Source organism: Platalea leucorodia (assembly GCF_965183815.1).
Source record: "Platalea leucorodia genome assembly, chromosome: 1".
Lineage (NCBI taxonomy): Eukaryota > Metazoa > Chordata > Aves > Pelecaniformes > Threskiornithidae > Platalea > Platalea leucorodia.
The window spans coordinates 68003862-68026166 of NC_138823.1; the positions used below are offsets into that span (position 1 = coordinate 68003862).

The window sequence follows — 22305 nt, forward strand, 5'->3', positions numbered from 1 at the left end:
TAGCAAGGCCTCCGACATGATCTCCCATGGTGTCCTTATAACTAAATTACGAGATATGGACTGGATAAGTGAGCAATAAGGTGGGTAGAAAATGGACCTGACTGTTGGGGTCGGGGATGGTGATAAGTGGTACAAAGTCCAACTGGCAGTCAATTACCAATGCTGTCCCTTGGGGACTGATACAAGGCATCAAAACTGTTCCCTGGATGATGGGCCGGCACATTCAGCAAGTGTGTGAACAACATCAAAACGGGGGAGTGTCTGATAGGCTGGAGGACAGGGCTGCTAGACAGAGGGACAGGCCGGAGAGACGATCTGATGGGAAGCTTGTGAAGTCCAACAAAGGCAATAATACCAAGTCCTGCATCTGGGCTAGGATAACACCACACAACAGTACAGCCTGGGATCAGCTGTGTATAGAGAACCTTTGCAAGGAAAGACGCGGGGGGGGTCCTGGTGGACAAAGAGTTGAACAGGAGTCAGCAACGATGGCCAGCTGCACGCTGGGTTGTTAGCAGGAATGTAACCAGCAGGCTGCAGAAATGATTCTTCCCTTCTCGTTGGCACTTGTGAGACAGCATCTGGAGTACCACATCCAATTCTGTGCTCCCCAGTACAAGGGAAAACATTGACATAGTGGAGCGTGTGACATAAGCAGAGAGGTTGAAGGAAGCGGGTTTGTTGCATGTCAAGAAGAGAAGGCCAATGGCAGCGTTTACTGTGGTCTACAATTACGTACCTAATGGGCAGGTATGGAAAAGACAGAGACAGACTGATCCCAGAGGCGCATGGTGACAGGACAAAAAGCAATGGACAAGATATAAGGAAATACTTTTGCCACTGTAAGGGCGGTCAAACACTCTAAGAGGTGTACAGGAAGTTGCATGCTCTCCATTCCTGGAGCTAAATGTCCCTTCCAACCTAAGTTATTATGTGATTCTATTTATTCATTTTAAATTGTTGGGTTTCAACCTTCTTAATTTAGTCCTTCTCTGTACTAAAAGACAAGGCAAAAATAGGAGAATGCTATTTATTGCTTCCTTTTTACTCCACGTCTTCCTTCAGGGCTATGTAGTCAACTGGCAGAGAATACTGAAAATGTTATGACACTAACTCATTCTTGACATGTGTTTTCTCTTTTAAATTAACCAATCTTTCCTAGTTTTGGAGGAAAAAAAAAAAGAAGAAAAGTCACAGATGGGCATCTAAAAATGTGCTTCTTTGAGTTACATTCCACTACTATACTGTCACTGTAAACACTGACACAGTGCAAGACTAATGTTAGGCAAAATCTGCTACATGACCCTCTGCAGTGTTTTATGATTCTATTTTGAGTCAATCAAATTACAAGGTTTATTACAAGGAAATAGTCATAACAAGTCTGAAACACTTCAGATCACTGATTATACCCTTCACAAGAGACAGATACAACATCTGTCATCCTTCAAAGCCTCTGCGGGATATGCAATTGATTTGAAGACTCCCTACTTTTCTTAGCAACTGAGATGCTTAATGTTCTAAACCCTTTAGTGTTGAAATCTATCTTCTATGCCTAACAAAGTGCCCCTTTAATTTTTGAGGCACAATCTAATTTATCGGCTAAAAAGAAGCATGAACAGCTCTACACAGCAAGGGCTGTGATGCTGCTCATGCCATCAGAACATGGGATTCTTTTACACAAGTCAATATTCTTGGCTATAATTGGCCAGGAGATTTTATTGGCTTGCTTGGGAACACCGAAGTTGTTCAAAAGGCACTTGAGCAGCTGCGTTCAGAGACTGAATTCAGAGGACAGCTATCCATAAGAATTTATCTGCACAAAGGACTCTCACCTTGTCCAACACTTAACAGTTCACAGAGGCAATACTGGCACAAAAAAAACACCAAACAAAAAACCAGCAGCAAACATGTTTGATATACTGAATTTCCCATGTAAGTCTTCAGTTAGATCTAAAATGGCTAGAGCTCAGAGAGAATAACTGACCTTTGCCAAGGTAAATGTGAGGCTTGACAGAAAAGTAAACAGTCTATATCTTCACTCCTCTAGACTGAGGCACATTACTGCATAACAGGAAATAAAACTTACAATGTAAAAAAGTATAACCATTTGGTGAGAGAAAATACTGCAGACTATTTTTAGATTCTGAGCTCCTCCTGGATACGCTGATAGGCAGAAAAAGCACTTGGCCACAACATAACTGGCAAGTCAAAGAGATCCAGACTGCACTGCTCTTCTAGCAGCTGAGATTATCAACATAAACTTTGGCAATTTTGGCTTCTCAGCATTTTACTTGGATCTCTGAAGAGAAAACACATGCTTCACATAACAAATGGAATGTTTTCAAATTAGGACACTTCAGTTTGCAGCCAAGTTTACTGGAGCGACTATGAATTGTCAGTCTGAAGTTTATCTAGAATAGTCCTTCAAATCACAAAAACAATCATTCATCACCAGCATGTTTCCAGACATTGCAACTCACTGTTGAGGGATTTTCAGAGGATTTCTTACAGTACCATACTCAATTTCTAAGTTTTTTTTAAAAAAAAAAAAAAAAAAAAAAAAAAAAAAATCACAAAAATAGTATGAACTACTTCCCCAAAGTTCGAGGCCAGCACAGTGATTCAGCAAGAAATATACCAGCTAGAACAGCAAAAGGCAAGTTTCTCAGGCTTCTCAGGTTATTTAAAAGATAAAAAATGAACACCCACCCACAATTCCACTGTTTAACTTAACAGACCAATTTTAAGTACAGTAACCCATGTCTTGGAGTAGAGTACTGCTCCTTTCTGGAGTCATCAAGACATTAATGTGGAAGGGTCATGCATTTGCCTCCACACCTGGGAACTCAAGACTGTCTCCCTGAAGCCACAGTAAGCAGAAAGTCTGTCACACCTGTAGGTACTTCCACCTGCTTAAACAGAAAAAGCTTCAAGTAGAATTTCCCATGATCCAAAGGTGTTTGAAAGAAAAAACAAAACCCCACCACCACCAGCAACAAAAGGAACATTCTTCTAGCTGTCATCTTCTTGAAGGCTGCACTGCAGATGTAAGAATATGCATTTACTAAGAACCACTGAAATATCATGCAAGTAATAGTACTTAGTATGCAGGAAAGTAGTTTCCTGTATCTTTTACAGTATCAGAGAATGTAACCACTATTTGCCTAGACAGAGGTTTCTGGGGGGAGGAGGGTGACAGCAGGCAACTCAATTATCCGTACTTCACATTCAATTCACACACACTGCAAGTTTGCAACAAAATTTCAATCCAGCAAAAAGACAAGTATGATATGATTTTCATTCTACTGAGGGGAGTCATCAGATGACTGATGTGAGTCATCTTACCAAGTCCTGATGAAACATGGGTTGACAGTGACCTTCAATTCAGACATTCAGATTTAGAATGCAGTGACCTCAATAGCATAACACTCAAATTACTTTAAATACGCCACTGTTTTAGCTTGAGAGCAATAAACTCTAAAGTTGTAAACTCAACACTCTGCTCTTTGTCTGTAGTAACATCATAAAACAAAGAGCAGTCAGGTAATTACTTGTGGCAAAAGATCCTATAAAAGTCAAAGCCAATACACAATTCCATTCACTGTTCATCAGATGATGGCAATTTAAGTAAGTGACAAAATCAGGTAACAGATCAGACCTTGAATGAAGCAGCAGAAGAGGGTTAAGCAATTAGATAATAAAGTTCTTACATTATTCCTGACACTAAAAATAGTGTGCCAAAAATGGCACAAGCACAATTTCATGAGTAACTCCATACCTGCTCTCCTTGCCTCGATGCAAGCAACGCTCATTTCCTCTTTCAATTCATGATTTTCATTGGCTATAGCTTCACCTACTGTAACAAATCTTCCAACTGCCAGGTTAACTGCTTGGCCCACTCGCTGAATTGCTTGCAGAGTCTTGTCTGAACGCTTTGGTTTATCCTTATGATTAATAAGAGTAGTTATCTGTGAACAAGAAGAGTTAATTATTAGAACTGTATGCAAGAAGACATTTTAACTTTAGTATTAAAGGCAAGTTTTAAACTGAACTCAGTAATAGAATTTTACCATACTTCACTAATAAAATTTAGTGTTGAGTCACGAGGTATCATTTAACTTCTCAGAGAATGAAAAAAAAAAAATTTGGAGTATAATTAAGTTTGCTCATCTGCTGTGATCTCAGCTTATCATCTCACATCTCAAATGAACTGAGGGATTTTTTTTTTCCCCTCCCATTTGCAGTATTAAAATAAGCTGCCCGAGGTCTCTCAATAGGCTTTCACACTACAGACACAGTAAAAGTTGAGGAGTCCAATAGCAGACATATCAACATCGTTTTGGGTTTGCCAGCGCTGGAAATCTTACAAAGTTTTTGTACTGCCAGGTAACTAAACACACTCATCAACTAGGATTCGGGAGCTTTGGCTCTTTTTACTGAAATAAGCCTCTATAAATGACGTTTTACCCAATTGATTAAGGCAGGCCTTAAGAAAGAATGAGCAGTAGCACAGTCTTTACACAAAAAGAAGAACCATTCGTCTTTTAGAAATAGTCTGAAGCATTCGAGCCCTCCTCCCATTAAAATATCCACTGTACTCATAACTTCAACATCCTCAATTACACGTTTCCTACAATTTAGAAAAAGCTTGCTGTTTAGATGCAAGTTATCAGTAAAACAATTTGCAAGGACATTCTCATTCTGAACTCCATACCCTGTATCAGCTTTTCTGCCTGGTACTACATCGCGCTATACATTCCTTCTTGGATCACGCTGACCAGAGATGGCCTGCAGGAGACTGAAGATTTGCCCAAAACACCAAACACAAAGAAACAAACAAAAAGATCCCTCTCCCACCCAAGCAGAAAGGCAGGATTGCAGAAGTAGCTTCTTGACCAACGCATTAAATAAACATGACAATAGTGTGCAATCCTGCCACTCAGAATTAACTGATTACAAACTGCCTTAGGAAAACAGTATAGGACCTTTACATTTTTGGTATGACAACCATTTTCCAGTGAGATGCAGGACAGAAGTTGAACTCTGTAGTTTCAAACATCCTAAACCAGCTTAAAAGCCATCATTGTTGCCAACAAAGATAGTCCTGACTATCCTTGCCTCCCTCTGTCATTTTTGCAATGAATTTATCTCTTGTAGGTTAAACCCAAGCTGTGGAGAAGTTGATGTTTGTAATTTTAGTTTTCCTCGTAATCAGTTGTCCAGTCCAGTTCACTGCATAGCTGCATGAATACTTTTTGTGGCAAAAGGGAAAAGGTATAGACTGGAAAGAGAAAGATGGGCAGGAATGCTCCTTCAGCAGCAGCGTGGTTTAAAATGCCCACAGAACGGCATTGTAAGCCACATCCCCAGGAGCTCAAAGATGTCTGCTGAGAGAATCTCAGGATTACATGAATTACTTAAGTGTTTGAACACCTCAGCTCTATCAGCTTAATCACAGATGTCTTTGCCTGTTCCTCAAAAAACCATAAATCATCATTCACTGATACATTTTCCTACCAGTCAAGCCTATGGTAGGACAAGAGCACAGAAGCTGTACCTGTAACACTCACATTGGATCCAAGGACAGAGAAGGAAGCAGTGTAGAAACTGTTCCGCTTCATAATTTGATCAATGCCCAAGGCTTACCCTTCAGATATCACTGAGTCGTATTGCTGGGAAAAAAAATAATGGTGCTTTTTAACACCTTACTGGGGCTGGTTTTGAATGCCAGAAGCTGGTTTAGTCAAGTTTGCAGCATTAAACTCTTTGCAATGGAAAATGTCAATACCTTATCCAGCACTTTGCACAAAAAAAACCCCTAACAAACAAACAAAACCAAAAATCAACCAGAAAAAGCTAAGAACTATCTCAATAAACAGTGCTGCCCTATTGAAGAACTGCTATGGGAGCAGAAGAATATTTTGTCCTGGTACGAAACATCACTACAGAAATGCACTGTCTGCCCACTGCCTTCTTACATATGCCCTACTTCTCGAACCTGTACCTAAGCCACAAGCTCTAAAGGAAGGGCACTTCCTATAATTCATACAACAAGTCTGTCCCTGTAAGAGTCCCCCAGTTCATCAAACTTCGACCCCAAAACCTATGAACCCCTGATGCCCATCCAGTGAAAAAGCCAACCGTATCCTGGGCTGCATCAAAAGAAGCATGGCCAGCAGGTCGAGGGAGGTGATTCTCCCTGTCTACTCCACTCTGGTGAGGCCCCACCTGGAGCACTGCCTCCAGCTCTTGAGTCTTCAGCACAGGAAAGACACGGACCTGTTGGAGCGGGGCCAGGGGAGGGCCACAAAATCAGAGGGCTGGAACACCTCTGCTATGAGGAAAGGCTGAAAGAGCTGGGGTTGTTCAGCCTGGAGAAGGGAAGGCTCCGGGGAGACCTGATTGCAGCCTTTCAATATATAAAATTATAAAAAATATAGACTTTTTGCCAAGGCCTGTAGTGACCGTACAGGGGATAATGGTTTTGAACTAGAGGAGGGTAGATTTAGATTGGACATAAGGAGGATATTTTTTACGATGAGGGCGGTGAGACACTGGAACAGGTTGCCCTGAGAAGATGCCCCACCATTGGAATTGTTCAAGGTCAGGTTGGATGGGGCTTTGAGCAACCTGATCTAGTTGAAGATGTCCCTGCCCATGGCAGAGGGGTTGGAGTAAATTATCTTTAAAGGTCCTTTCCAACCCAAACCATTCTGTGATTCTATGATCTACTCTAGACACGCACTGGAGGAGCTTGTATATGGAGATTAAACTCAGTTTGGAAGCCTATGGTTATACACAGCAGCTGAGGCTTTGCAAATACCTCCTGGAATAATGAACTCCTGGCTGGGTAATACAATTTCTTCTCAGACTGGCTAACTTAGGGCCACTACAGTAACTATCTTAACATTAGAATGGAGGGAAGTTTGTTGAGCTCCATCATTTTTTTTCCAGAGAAGTCAAAAACTATATGGATTGCCAGTTAAAAACAAACATTGTGAAAGAATGGTAGGTAAGTCATGGTAATGGTAGGAGTAGGTAAGTCATGATAAAAGATATAAAATTGGACAAGTTAAATGGAGAAAAGCAAAGACCACAAGAAACCCAATAAGTAACTTCCTCTCCAACAAACAATCACCTTCCTCCAAAGATAACCTAAGAGCCATCAAAAACTGAATTTCACGAACTTGCAGCATTTAATGATATTTCAGATTACAAAGAATTGGTTTTTCCCCTGCAGCCCATCCAGTTGCAACCAGATCAGAACTTACTGTTGTGTTTGTTTCATTTTTTTTTTTTTTTTTTTAAAAAGAAGGAAAACACTGTGACTCCAAGAGCATTATCTAAGCTCTCCTTTAAGCTTAACACCTCCCAAATATTTAGTCTGTTGTATTCTGATCATGTATCACCCAGTCACTAACATTTGTGGTGTTTGGGCAGGAGTTAACAGCTGAAAAGATTACCTGCAAGTCTCTCTGAACAAGAGTAATATATTACATGCTGTTTACTTAAGGATTTACTGATCAGGTTGTAGAAAGGAAACAGTCCTTTTGATGGTACTCATGCTCTGTTTAATGCGAGCTTTTACACTATTTCTATGGAATGCTTATCTGAGATCTGAGACAACCAGTTTAAAGAGTGTGCAGTCTCAAGAAACTGCCAGTTACAATCTTTTGTCACTTGTTACTAACAGCCCCAGAAGAATGGCCTTTTCCCAAGTACTTTACTGAAACTAACATATATCGCCGTAATGTATCAAGTTGTACTTCATATTTAAGGAAACAACCTTAGTTGTGGCAGTTTTCAAGCAGCTGTTTTCAGAGCTTTTTGAGGGCCTTCAGATACTGACATTTGAGTTGTTATATGCTTCATGCACAGGAAGCATCATGACAGCACGCTTAGCTAAAAATATTCTAATGTCTATTTATTATCAGTGTAATTAAGTCTTGCATGACAGAATTAAGTGATACTTAAGAGACTGGGTTTCATGAAGTATTTATAGACAACTATAAATAAAACCAGGGGAAAACTAGCTATTTCACAGCCACTGCTACAAACACAAGAGTTAAACCGAGAAGTCATGTTGGAAGATACCGCATCACCTCCCTCCCTGGGTAAGTACCCACATTGTACATAGGATGCTTTAGACTCTTGAGAGTAGTATTTGTTACTGCCTCACACTAATCAGTTTTCCTGCTGGAAAGAATATTCAAGATGTTTTCTCTATGCAATGAGGATTAGCATCCCTACAACAACAGCTCCTCTTCCATTTTGTGTATTTTCTGCTTTATACCTTCTGCTAATTTCATAATGGTAGGAAATTCCTCTCTGAAAAAAAATGTAATACCAGGAATGGAAAGCTTTTGCTAAGAAAATGCAATAGCACTACATACTAGGGAAGCAGCTACAAACCCCTACAACAGAAGCATGCTGTAAAGTAAATTCAGTTGCATTTGATAGATTACGTAGAAACTTGGTCAAAAAGGCCTTTCTCACACTGCTTATACTTTCATTAGTTCATCTTGAGTTTAGGGGCGAACTTCTAATATTACATTTTAGGTACTGTCTCTCATTAGGTCTTGTGTACCACTTAAGGACAAACAGGCCTTCAGACTCACTTAGCCAGACAGCAGCACACGTTGTTCCAACACACACATCTGCTACAGAATACAACCACACATGTGAGAGCACAGAAGCAGCAGCTGGCATTTGACATCCAGTCCATGAGGGCTACAAGCAGAACTGTCACAGACTTCTCATCACAAAAGATGAGCCTCAGGGAGCTTGAGACGTGAACAAGGACTACCTGCTTACCTGTCCTAGAAATCAAAAGTCTGTTAAGATTAGATGCCTGTTCAGGCATTAATGAAAGTCTTACTAAGCATTTTCTACAATTTCAAGCACTAAAATATTTTTTTTAAGTCTGGCTAATGTGCAGACTTTTAGAATTGGAAAGCCTTATCTTCCTACTCAGTTTTCATTTTGTAGAAAAATCCCACAAATAAACTTGTGGAAACTCAACTTTGAAAGTTTACAAAGGCTGGAAAAGATTAACCAAAATGAAATGCAACTGCATTAACTACTAATGCACTAGTTAACTCTAAGAACCCGTATTTTATTTATCCTGAAAACGGTATTTGAGACAACTGCCTCTCCTTTATGGACACTTGAACCAGAACAGCTTCTTCTACACGTTATTATTCAAAAGGGGCAACCAACCCCTTCTTGCAGAAGTCATGCAGACCTCAACCCATCATTCAGGACCCTGAGTCACCACTTCTGTAAAAGAACAGCCTCCAAGAAGTGGTATGATCCTGCTACCCCCTATTTATGTATTTTCCTCATACTGCCTACGCACTGGTGTCTAGAAGGGTAGTAAATACGCTGCATGTCCAAGACTGCTGAGTTCTGTTACGCTTGTGGTATTGAGACTGTTGTAGTCGTATCTTTACCTGAAGGCTATTTAAAAGCATCTTCTCATTGCTTTTGTACACATCTTTCATAAAAGCCTTCAGGGAAGCAAATGAAATAAACTAACAACCTGTAAGCTGGTTCACTTATCTGCGGGCAAATGCTAACGTGCTTAGAGAAGCCTCAGGCAATCTTTGACATGTAGTGTCTCACAAGCTGATAAGCCACCTCTGAAAAGGAAGAATGAACAAGCCAGGACCTGCAGCGACAAGTAGAAGCCGACAAGCAACACAGGAATGGTCCTACCAAATCAGGATCACTGGTATACCTAGCCTAGTATCTTATCTCCTATAGTACCCAAACATGGGTGCCTAGAAAAAAGCACGAGAATAAACCAAGCAAATGAGACACTAGCTATGCTGCAGCTGTAACCAGATTTTTGGTTAACTGCAAATCATACGTTTCATTGTATAACACCACAACATTTAATTGTGCACTTCTCACAAGCACAATAGCTTCAACAGGTAGAAAATACTATTTGGAAGAGGTGAGAACAGTCCTCTTCTCCTTCAGATCTAGGCTTCAAAACCTACTCTTTGTAAAGTCTGCCAGGAAAGATGAGAGTACACAACTTCAAATTCGAGCACACACCTCGGATTATTAGTACTATTGCTATATACTTGTTACACATTCTTGGAATTGTTAAGAGATCAAAAGAAAGGTTTCAGCTGAAAGGAAGACTATACTTTAGTAGTGAATACCCTTTCTTTGTGCTGAACGCATTCCTAGAAAACCAAGGGCCCTTTAAATTTCAAGATCCAAACCAAACACCATCGAGAAAATGATTACCCAAAATGTGATACAGATTAACTTGTTCAATTGAGATGTAGTACTTTGATGACACCAATTTTTTTCCTCCAGTGTGGGTTATTTTGGGTTTGGGGATTTGTGGGTTTTTTCAAAGTAATGAAAACTCTGGAAACTTAAGAGATATTTTTTTTTTTTCAGTGGGATTAAATTATTTCCAACTTTTTTTTTTACAAGTTGTTGTGAAAAGGAACTTCAGAGAAAGAAGGGAATGAACACAGCTGACTAGTTCTTGCAACCTGTGGATACTTAGATACTATGTGGAGGTTTGAATTACTTTAATAATGTTACTATAGTAACACTATTGTAGAGGAGAGATAACACTTGCTTTTTAATGTTCACTTTTCACAGACTCCTTAAAATCAGGAGTCCCTAGTGATCTGCAGATATGAAGCAGAAAAGTACATGAAAACTGACCTGCACTCCTGCCATCCTCCCTTCTTTTTTCCACACACGGAAGAGGAGGAGAAGGATCACTGGAGAATGCCCAGTGAGGCTTGACCACCAATCAAAGCTACCTTGTTTACTCTTATTGTCACATGCCTTACAAGTCAGAAGACTGCCCTGTCTTCCCTCCAAAAAAAGGTGTCTTCAGAATTTCTATAGAAATAAGTGATAATGATAAAGATCTTCATTTTCAGACAATTCAAATTCAAGCTTCCTTCTGTTTTTGAAAAGATGTATGGAAGCTCACAAACTGAAATTTGCACCTTTGAGCAACTTGACACAAGTTGGCAAAAATAATTTTTCAAATTGAAAGTCCAATTTAACATCTTCTGATGGTATGACACCTGCATCAACAAGAGTACTGAACATCAGAAAATACGAGTTTACCTATCATAAAATACATCCAAAAATAAAATGGCCTTTAGTGCACTTTTTATTGTGAATTGTCTTTCTAAGTCAACTGCTTTCTTGAAGTTTGCTGCAACGCACAACTACCTCACTAGAAAAAGAGAACATAAGCTAATAGACCCAGTAATTGGTTTTAGGGGTGTACAAGCCAGTACATTCTTCTCCCCTGCTGCTGCTCTCCAGTTCAGTATCTTCTTACCCAAATGGGTAGATTTCATAAACAAAGCTATTACCCTTTTTCATTCTGCACCTAGAAATCCTGGCCATGAGCCTAAGTAAACAAAACCAACTCAGAGGGAAGCTCATTGTTTAAAGCATACTTTCAGATGTGGTCAAAACAGATGCAGACATGTTTTCAGCACCAGAGATGCAAGTCTCAGAAATAACTCAATTTTCTAACATGATCAGGTAACCTCAAAACCAGAGACTGAATGGCAAATGATTATCGTGGCTTCCCTCCGTAACTTGCCTTTGTTAATGTGCCTAACCTTCTACTGCTTGTGCAAACAATGCCCGAGCCAGCTCTGAGCTGCTTATTGAAAAAAAAGCCACTGTTGCGAAACTAAAAATTCAGACATTGTAATAAAGGATGTAACACTGATACAACCTGCAACTGAGAATTATTTCTATTCAAATAGGGATTGGTCGCTGAAGATGCAGAAAAAGTTGCTTGTTAGTCACATAAACAGGCAGCTTCACTGGCACGAATACCAGCCATTCAATCCGTCTTGTGCTGCATGTTGCAGACAGGAGGGTTCCTCCAGCCTTTTTTAGAGAAGGCTTCCTTAGCAGCATTTTGACATGCCACTTCAATTCAGAGCAACACCTGGTATTTCATCTTGAAAAGCACATATTTGCCCTAGGGATTAATAGAGAAGTACAGTATGCTCTGGAAAAGGCTATGCAAATCCAACTACTATCCACCTAAAGGAGTGTAAAACAAAACAAAAACATCATATAATCCAGGAACCATTATCTTAGTTACGTTAAAGAGCTTGCATATTCTTCTGATTGCTTCCTTGAAGAGCTCAAGGGCAACAAAAACTCATTTAGTTGGAAAATGTAAGAATATTTAAATGTAACATTGAGATACAACACAGAATCTTGGATAATTAAAAGGGAACATTCCATACATTGGTCTAACTCCTACATGTTAAGCACTTGCAACTTTGGACAATACTACCCTTCTAAACATTTTTGACACCTGTGAATAAAAAACAAAAACCAAACCAAAACACCACCCTAAAAAACATGTTTACAATATTACGTTACTATAGCACAGTTTTACTTTACTGTTATTTGAAAGTACATTATTTGTGTGGTTATAAGTGGTTATATTTATTCTGCTTAATACAAAAAGTCACTGCAAAAATGTTTCTCTAAGACAAAAGCAACTGCATAATTTTTTATTTTTCCATATACATCTGAAGGAACCTTAGGATTTGCTCACACATCATTTTTGTAACTTGTGTTTAGGAGTTATTTTACCATTTCAGAACTCATTTTATGTATAAAAACAAGAAATCATCCCATTCAGTATCTAGAGTAGCTTAACAGTTACAAGTTGGCACTAGAGTTTATATCACTACTCATTTACTCCACTAGCTTTAAACAAGACTAGTGATGGAATGCAATACAACTCAATGAGTAAAAATTATCATTTAACGCTCTATCTAGCAAGGGTTATGCTTTGTCAATGAATTAATAAACAAAATAAATCCATGCAGAAAGCCATAGGCTCATAGTAGCATACAGCAGTTTTACTAAACTAATCAGAGTTGTTTGCAATCATTAATTCATAATTCATCCTTTGGGGATTTCCCTACCTAATCTGTCTAAAACCATCTGTTAACAATGCTGAATAGCAAGAAAGCTGTTCTAATTCTTTTTGTGCAGGATCACTGTGAGGCAGTTTTGATTTAATACTCATTCTGCTGGAGAACTACAAAAATTCGTTTAATCTATAGAAAAGTCATTAACCAGATCTCATAAATTTGAAAGATAAGATTCCATTGAAAAAGAGCAATTGATTTTCAGCTATGTCAGTAAGAGGCATCTTACTTCAGCTACTTGAAATGTTAGTCTGACTCATTTATCACATCAGACTAAGGTACTGAACGTTATAAAGCAGTAGCCAAGTTTAACTCAAAGCCAAAGCCAATTTCACCATCCAAGGGTTCACAGAAAAAAAACAAACAACCCTGAAACCACAGCTGTTTCATGGTAGTACTGTTGCTCATGTGATAAAATGTTCAAGTGTAATTTTTCTTGTAAAGCAGAATATCATTATTGATATTAACATAATGAATTATCAATGCGACAAAATAATTTCATTTACCTATTTAGGATATTCTAAGGTACTCCTGTGCTCCCCAGCATACCTTATAAACCACAACTGTAAATTATTATCTATTTCCCTTTCACTGTTTCATAACAACCTAGCTTCAATGACTAAATAGCTGTCAATTAAAAACTAGCCTCAGTAAAGGGAAACCTGCAACCACATCAGCCTAGAAATTCAACTGATACTATGACTGAAGTAATCACATTATCTACAGCCAGATGACAAACTCATAAGATGAACTTTCCTGTTCAGGCTCCTTTAGGGGCACAGAGTACCAAGTGTAGGCTGAGTAACAGTTGAGCTGCGGCAAGCTTCATTTTCCAGAAAAAGAATTTGTATCGAGTGGAAGATTCGTGATAGAAACCACAAGCTCACAACTTAACCCACAATACCTACGGAAGCAAACAGAGAAGAGTCAGTGAGTTAGTGACTAATTGAAACTAATGAGGTACAACTCTGTACACAGGCAGCAGACCATATGCTTCCAGACTCGACAGCAGCTAATGCGTATGCCTCTGCATCCACGGCACAGTTTCTCTGCAGTACAGGATGTAAATAAGAAGAGTTTAGCAGGAGGTTCGCTTCACTCAGTACAAGTTACAACGCAAGCTTCTACGCCATAATTCATAATTTTATTACTCAACAGTAGTGCCAAGTCTCAAGTCTAAAGTGCATACCAAATTAATTCACATAGAAGAAAACCCTGGAAAAGGGGGGAAACAGCTTCTCAAACCTTGCAAGTTACCAGAATTTTTAAAGTACCGATGGATAAAGAGTAGTACCCAAGAACCATTTTGAAAGGAATGCACTCAGATTTTTTTTTTTTTCCCTCAGATGCACTGAAGAAAGCAATGAGTTTAAGACAAATATGGATTAGCCTACTTTTTCCAAAAATAAATTTTCCCATCCTCCAAAAAGAGCCGTAAGGGGCAAACCGCAAGCCCTGGCACCATACTGGAGCAAGAACAGCCAACAATATAAGAACCCTTTAGCACCTTAGAGGTGGGAAAAGGAAAAAAGACCTAGAGGTACCAAAAAATGCCTAGTGAAAAAAGGCAGCCAAGGGATTTGCTGGAACAAATCTCTCAGTGAATCTGCTGCACGGGAAATGCAAATAAGCTGAAATGGATGGGAGCTTGGACTGAATGCTGAAGTTCAGGAAGGGAACGAGACTACACATACTCCTTAATTTTATGAATGCTGTCCAGAGAGTATGAGAGACACTTCTATTTAGTCTCTAAAGGAGAAAGAGAGAACACATTTGATTCACACCAAGTTCAAAAGTAAGTATATAACGAGCCTGTACTGCAATACAATACTACGACTACAGACATTCAAACCAGCTTATATACAAGATTGATGCATGATGTGGAGGAAAAACAGATAGGGAAAACGTGGTGGGTTTTTTCTCCACCGTTTTTGTAGACTTCCAAGAATAAAAACCTAGTGATATCAAGATTGAAGTCTAACAGTGCACTTAATATAGGACTCCCTGCTTTAAAGCTGTTAGCAAAAAAAAAAAAAACAAAACAAAACAAAAAAACAAACATGAAGATAAATCCATGACTGAATAATTCCCAAGATTACTAGTTTTGCAGCTATTAAGTTTAGAAGAAATGAACACTCATTGAAAGGTATTGTGTGTGTATGTCACTTTTCGTATATAAACCTCTTACACAGGTTTTGGCCAGTGTTGGCACCACACGCGTACATCCCCCCAAAAATAAGCCTTGTGAAGCTCCTTTGCTACATCCAGAGGAAATGTCCTTCAGTAAGAAGACATACTAAGGTCCACGTCTACAAGTATATTGAAGAACTGAATGCGAGTTGCTGTTCGGAGTTCTGCTGCTACTGGGTACAACATGAGCAACCTAGTAGTTTCCAGTCACCTGAGTACTTCCAAGCCGACGAGACCACAAAACAGCTTCCCCAAAGACACTGCTAGCCTACAGACAAAATTCAAAGACAAATGTCACAGAACAGTAGCATACTGAACTCCACGTCTACAGTTCTACACTTCTCTTAAATCTCTCTCTTTGATAGAACATGCTTGTCCAGTTCCATGGAGAATAACATCAGTTCCACTAAGCATACGTTAGCTTACCATCTATTACAGTCCATTTCTTCAGGAGTTATAACCCTGATATACTCTGTTACTTCCTTAACACAGCTTTGCCCCATCCCTTTGACAGAAAGTAAGAACAGAGCAGAGCAGCTATTCATATTTGTGCTCAACTACAGAAGAAAGTGAAGTGATCCCTACTCCAGAATGTAGCTATGTGATGTGGAATCAAAGTGACTGCAGAAGAGGCTATGAAAATATTGGATAAAATGAACCCGAACAACTTGCCAACATTAGATGTTATTCACTAAGATTTCAAGGGACTCAAAGATGCAACAGATTATATCAACTTTCTCATGCAATCTCCTGCTTTAAAACTAGATTGACAGTTGATGTATGGAGGTTGCGCGATACTTGTACATCGCAAATCAATACAAAAAAATTAGGAAGAACAAAAGTAGTGGACACCCAAATAAATATGATGTACTGGCAAAGACTCATCGTGGTGCTTGTTAAAAGAATTCCTGCCTCGCAAAACACCCAGATTTCTCTGTAGAGATCACTGATTACATGGATGAGGAGACACTCTGCTGAAAGAAAACTAAGAAACAAAGTCCATACCAAAGGTTTTAAAGGACACCAAGCAAGCCTCTGAAAAAAAATTAAACAAGGCCCTTTGTATGAATATTTAACTCATTAAGAGACAGAATGATGAGAAGGAAGATGAAGGAAGGCAAGAAGTAAATGACTGCTTACTTTAATAGAGGGAGATGACCAATGGAGTTCCACAGAAACCTGCACTGGGACATGGATTATTCTACATAATCAGCAAGAGGGAGGAGAGATGAGCGGGTAACAAAGTGATGAAAATTTGCTGGTGATCCTAAGTTATTCAGGACAGCAAAGATAAGATCTGACTACAGAATTGCAGAAACATCTTGCAACGCTGACCAGGGAACAAAATGTCAAACAAACAAAAAAAAAAAAATCACTGCAGATTAAAGTGATACAGACAGGAAAGTACCATCCTAGCTTCCTACAGGAAAGCTAGGTCCTAGCTGACCATTACCCCTCAGCAGCAAGATCTTTTCATTACAATACATACCTCCATGAAAAGTCAGACTTGTTTATGATGAAGAGGACTTCCAGGGTTATCCAGTCCAGCTCCCTGCCCAAATCAGGTCCAGTCAGAATGTGTTGTTCAGGACCTGGTCCAATTAGTTCTGAACATCTCCAAAATTGCAGACTCCATAGGTGCTCTGCACACCTCGTCCAGCATCTGACCACCTTTACATTGGAAAAGGCCTTTTCTTACATCTCATTGGACTTTCTCATGTTCCAACTTCTGTCCACTGCTTCTTGTCCTATCACCATACATGCCTGGGATCAGTCTGTCTTCTCCATACCTGCCGATAAGGTGGGTAGCTGTAGACCACAGTAAACTCTGCCATTGGCCAAATGAAAAATCACTGCAGATTAAAGAGATACAGATGGGAAAGTACCATCCTAGCTTCTTATACGAAAGCTAGGTCCTAGCTGACCATTACGCCTCTCTTCTTGACATGCAACAAACCCGCTTCCTTCAACCTCTCTGCTTATGTCACACGCTCCACTATGTCAATGTTTTCCCTTGTACTGGGGAGCACAGAATTGGATGTGGTACTCCAGATGCTGTCTCACAAGTGCCAACGAGAAGGGAAGAATCATTTCTGCAGCCTGCTGGTTACATTCCTGCTAACAACCCAGCGTGCAGCTGGCCATCGTTGCTGACTCCTGTTCAACTCTTTGTCCGCCAGGACCCCCCCCGCGTCTTTCCTTGCAAACGTTCTCTATACACAGCTGATCCCAGGCTGTACTGTTGTGTGGTGTTATCCTAGCCCAGATGCAGGACTTGGTATTATTGCCTTTGTTGGACTTCACAAGCTTCCATCAGATCGTCTCTCCGACCTGTCCCTCTGTCTAGCAGCCCTGTCCTCCAGCCTATCAGACTCTCCCCACTTCACTGTAGGGGAGTTCCAATGCCTGTTGAATGTGCTGGCCCCTCATCCCAACGTTCAGATCATTAGTAAAAATGTTAAATAATATTGGCCCCTGTATCAGGCCCTGAGGGACACCACTGGTAATTGACCAAAAAGCCAGAGAAAAAGTCACTGATTATAGACAGACCTCTAGCTTGATCCAGTACGACTATTTTAAAGTCATACCTTCAGTCTGAAAAACCACATCAGTGAGCTTTCCACATAAATGGGAAAATATCAGGTGTTGGTTCTTCTTTGGGCTCTAATACGTAACTCCAGAAACTTCTGGAAAAACAGAATACTGGCAGAACATTATGTAACGTTATATAACTATTTAACGTTTACTGAAATGTGAATTATTTTAGCTAGCCTCAGAGAAAGCAAGGAAACAATACCATAGTAAAGAACGGGTTTGTTTTATCCACCTCAAGGCATGTACCACTGTTAACTTACTCAGAATCTAAGACTGACAATAGCAAAATTCAGAAACACTGGTATCATGGGCTTTTTGTAGTTATTTAAGCTTTTATTTTGACTATATAGGTCAACCCAATTCCAAAACCTCTGACAGGATCTCCTGTAACAAGAAGGTTGGAAAAACATGTTCAGTAACATGTGGGCACGCAATCATTCTCCAAAGTGCCTATGACAAAATGGGCTTTCTGAAGGTTGAGCATCTAGCTGTAATCACAGAGGTCTACACTCAGGATGTTGGAGGATAGGTCACCTTCAACTACGAAAACTGACTTTGTTCTTTCAGGAACATACACAGACGGAGCTCAAAGTTCTCTCTTAGTGAACTTTTCCCAAGTACCTGACTGTGAAGGTTGACAAAAACCTATTCTGAAGTTTCTCAGAGTGCTTCCTCAGAACAGATCCAGACAGACAGACTCCTACAGCTGTGAAGATACCCAACTGCTGCTAGACTCACAAACAGGTACATAATGGCAGCTGAGGAAGTAGCTGGTGGAGCCACATCCTGGAAAGTGCTTTTTCCCTGTCTTTGCCTTTACTCAACTGTTTAAATGACTTGTTATTAAATGAGTCAGCACTGACCACTCTGAACACCCTTCCTGACTTGTGTTGCCAAAAACTTTCCCTAAAAAAATCAAACCCAACATAATTAGACTGGCAATGGGTAGCAGCAGTGAAGGAGATGTCCAGATTTTAAAGAACACTGTACTATTTACATGTGGAACACTGAACTAAAGACACCTATCCAGGAGAAGAGAATTCTACTTGTTCTAAAGAAAATTGTGGGGTTTGACCCCAAAAGCCATACTTTCTGAACTGCATGCCACAGGCTTTGCACAACACTGTAGAATGATTCTCTTCACAGTACAGATATGTAGATAGTGAAAAAGAAGTGTTAGCAAAGATGCTTAATACCGTGGCTTAAATTTGCCATCTTCTTTTGTCATTTGTGGCACTATTAGAAAAGGGCCACGTCAGGGTCTGAACAGATCTAGAGAAAACGAAGACTAGTTTAACTCTGTAAATAGTAAGTTTTAAAAACAAATGTATCAATAAACGTATCCAGTAATGACTCTAAGCGTAATTTCTCCTGCTGGGAAAACAGGAATCTTATACTACTGCTGGCAGCAAATATACTCTGATACTATATAAGAAAAACGAAGCTGCCAAGTGCAATTAAAAAAATTAAATAATCAAACAAAAATAACCCTCACATTTGCTGAGTAAGAGCAAGTAGTCAAACACACATTTACAATATTACACATCAATTAGGACGATGTACTATACAGTACATGAGTTTCAATAAGAATCAATGCAGCCTTTTTTTTTTTTTCTTGAAGAAAATAGATTTAGGTCCACAAGAAAGATTGAAAGTGAGTTTGTCAGACAAGGCACCTTTTGTCTCCTCTTAGCTTAAAATAAGTAGTGAAAAGCAGTAGCAACATTCTGACTATTTTTTTTTTCAGTAGTATACAAGTATCACATAGCGCTTCTCAGCTTTTAACAAAGGGGTAAACTGTGAAGTTAACTTCACAGCAAGAACAAATCCCTTTGCGAGTGTATTTCGTACAAGCAGAAAAACTAAGTCCTGAGCATTACTGCTGATACATAGCTTATGGAGAATATAAAAACAAATCCTGAGATTAAGCACTCTATAAACACCCTTTCTGCATAAATACCCAAACAAAGCCAGCCAGTGAGACCTCTACGGAACAATCTAGATGAAACAATACAGACAGAACTGATAAACAAGTACAATAAGTGGGGCATTTTATCAGGCAAGTGTCGGGAGCTACCGCTGATACCATCAGCAGCTTCAGCCTGAATCTGAACGGAGCTCAGCGCTCACACTTCAAGGGAACAAGTTCAACAAGCTCGTCTGAAGTCTGAAGCGCTTTACCAGGAAAAGAGTAAGCTCTGTTTGTTCACAAATGCTCGGGCACCTTACACTGTATACAGGGGGTGTGAAAGATGCTTAGCACTTCTGGAAGACGCAGTCATAGGTTGTGTGGTCAATGAAAAATCATGTGACATATTACTTGTGCAACGAATCCACAGAGAAATAAGGCCAGTGTTTTTAAGGAGTATTCCAGAGGAATACGAATGTGCACATCTTCACAGAACTCTGTTAAAAGTAAGAATTTAACATATGCAATTAAATTCAGCCTTTGCAATTGGAGGGGTTTCTGTTTGCTCTTAAGCTTCCTAAAAGCCTCCATATTTTATCTCTCTCAACTGTTTCAGGAGTAGAAAATTCACTGAACTTTAATTTTACTTAGCCTTGAAACAAGTGGTTTAATCCCTTTTATGGGCTTCTTCGAAGTGACCGCGATTTCCTCAAACAAAGAAAGACAAATTACCATGATAAGTACAGAAATACAATTACCCATCACAAACCCTTCCTGCAGCCCAGCTGTACAAATGCAAAACAAGGCTTACAACAGTTTGTTTCCAGATGGGCTATAGTGGTATAAACGTAACTCGACCTCACCAGAACTAGTTATTTTTGCATGGCTGTTACACATCATTTAATGATTTTGTACAGATAGGTTTTGACTTGCTAAGTTTAATAATCAGCGCTCAAAGTACAACAATGCTATACAGCAAACACTGTGCTGTTTTCATACATTAATTTTCAAGAAAGAAAAATTTTATTTGGTATATAAACGCCAATTTTGTAACTAAAGATCTAAGGAAAAAAAAAAAAACCAACATCGAAGTGGTTGGCATATAATTACTTAGCAGACCACTTGAAAGCCTGATTTTTATTTTTTTTATGCTCATTTAGCACTGTGTGGGGCACGTTTAAGAGGTCAACAAGACACAGTTTGCATATTATTTAACTTCTTAAACTGCGGGTACTATCCTCGGGTGCGATAAGAGCTCCAATCAATGCAACGCTCAGGCCAGACCGCGAAAACACAAAGCTTCGCCAAATCCCCTTGCAAGCCGACCGCTCTCACCAGCACCGAGCTGTGAGAAAAGGAGAACGCTCCCATGCGGAAAACCATCAGGCGAGAGACCGGGGAAGCCGGGGGGGGGGGGGGGGGGGAAACTCGGGCGGGCGGCGTGCACGGGTCCCGCCGCCCAGCGGCGCCCCCCGGCCCCCTCGCCCCGACCGCGGCATCCCGGGGCTCAAACCGCCGACGGCCCCGCAGCGCCTTCGGGCCACGGGCGTTACGCAACGGCACCGCGACCTTGCGGGCAACTTCGGCGCCTTTCTCGGGGGAGGGACGGGAGAGCAGCGTCCCCTCACACCCCCGCTCCGGACCCCGGCCCCGGGTGGCGAGGAAGGGGGAGCGGCTGAGAGAAACCGCTCCCACCCGAGCGGCCGGAGGGGCGGGGGGTACGAAGCGCCGCGACCCCAGCGCCCAAACTTCGGCGGCCGAGCTCCGTCCCGGGCGGGAAGGGGGAGGCGGGCCCCCCGCCGTGGGTCCCGCCTCCCCCTTCCCGCCCGGGACGGAGCTCGGCCGCTGGCGTGGAGGGTGGGGGGATCAGGCTCGCGCGGCGGTATTTCTACCTGCGACACCAACGGCACCAACGTCTGCTCCACGGAGCGCGTGCGGATCTCCAGCCCCGCGTCGGCCCCCAACCCCGACGAGGACGAGGAGGAGACGCCGCTGCTGCTGCACGGAGACGTGGCCATGGCGGAGAACCCAACCGGGACCCCCCGCCCCACCGCCCTCTGCTCCCTCCCGGCCAACTCCGCTCCCGCCGTTCGTACGCCGGCGGCGGCGGCGGCCCCCACCGCTCCGCTCTGCTCCGCCCCCTCCCCCGCCCGCGCGCGCTCAGCCCCCCTCGCGGCCCCCTTCCACGCCCCTCGGGACGGGATTTAAAGGGACAGCGCCCGCTTCTCCCCGTTCTCCTCCCCGCAGCAGGCGGTGGCTGAGGTGGGGGGGGGGGGATCGGGTGGCCCTCAAGGAAACAGGGTGTCCCGGCCGGTAACCGGCCTTGGGCTTCAGCAGCAGCGGCTAGCGGGAGCCTGGGGAAGGGTGGTCCCAGTCGGGAAGTCAGGGACGCAAGGGAGAGTCAGTCAGGCGGCCGCGCTCTCCTTCAGGAGTGTTGGAATCACGATTCGCCTCCTTTCTAGCATCTGGGCGGCATGACGAGCTGTCTTAAACTAACCTCCACCGGCTTTTCTCTTAGCAGCCTCCCAATGAAGGGCAAAACACCCCCACCTCCTGCCTCGCAGGGGTTTGTGTCCTGTACCTGGCACACGGGCTGCTCTCAGAGACCAGCCGCCGTCTGCGTCTGGTTTTGCCCAGGTTTGGAGC

The 22305-nt window shown here is 41.4% G+C and overlaps 1 protein-coding gene across 1 annotated transcript in view; it reads right to left on the reverse strand.

The window, feature by feature from the left end:
* CTNNAL1 (catenin alpha like 1) overlaps positions 1-21677 on the reverse strand; it is a gene marked incomplete at its 5' end in the record, with an annotated part of 55671 nt that extends 33994 nt beyond the window's left edge. Inside the window, 2 exons of the mRNA XM_082305599.1 lie at positions 3779-3968; positions 21552-21677. Of these exons, the coding sequence (XP_082161725.1) occupies positions 3779-3968; positions 21552-21677 (316 nt within the window). The remainder of the gene's footprint in view (positions 1-3778; positions 3969-21551) is intronic.
* Positions 21678-22305: the final 628 nt, after the last annotated feature.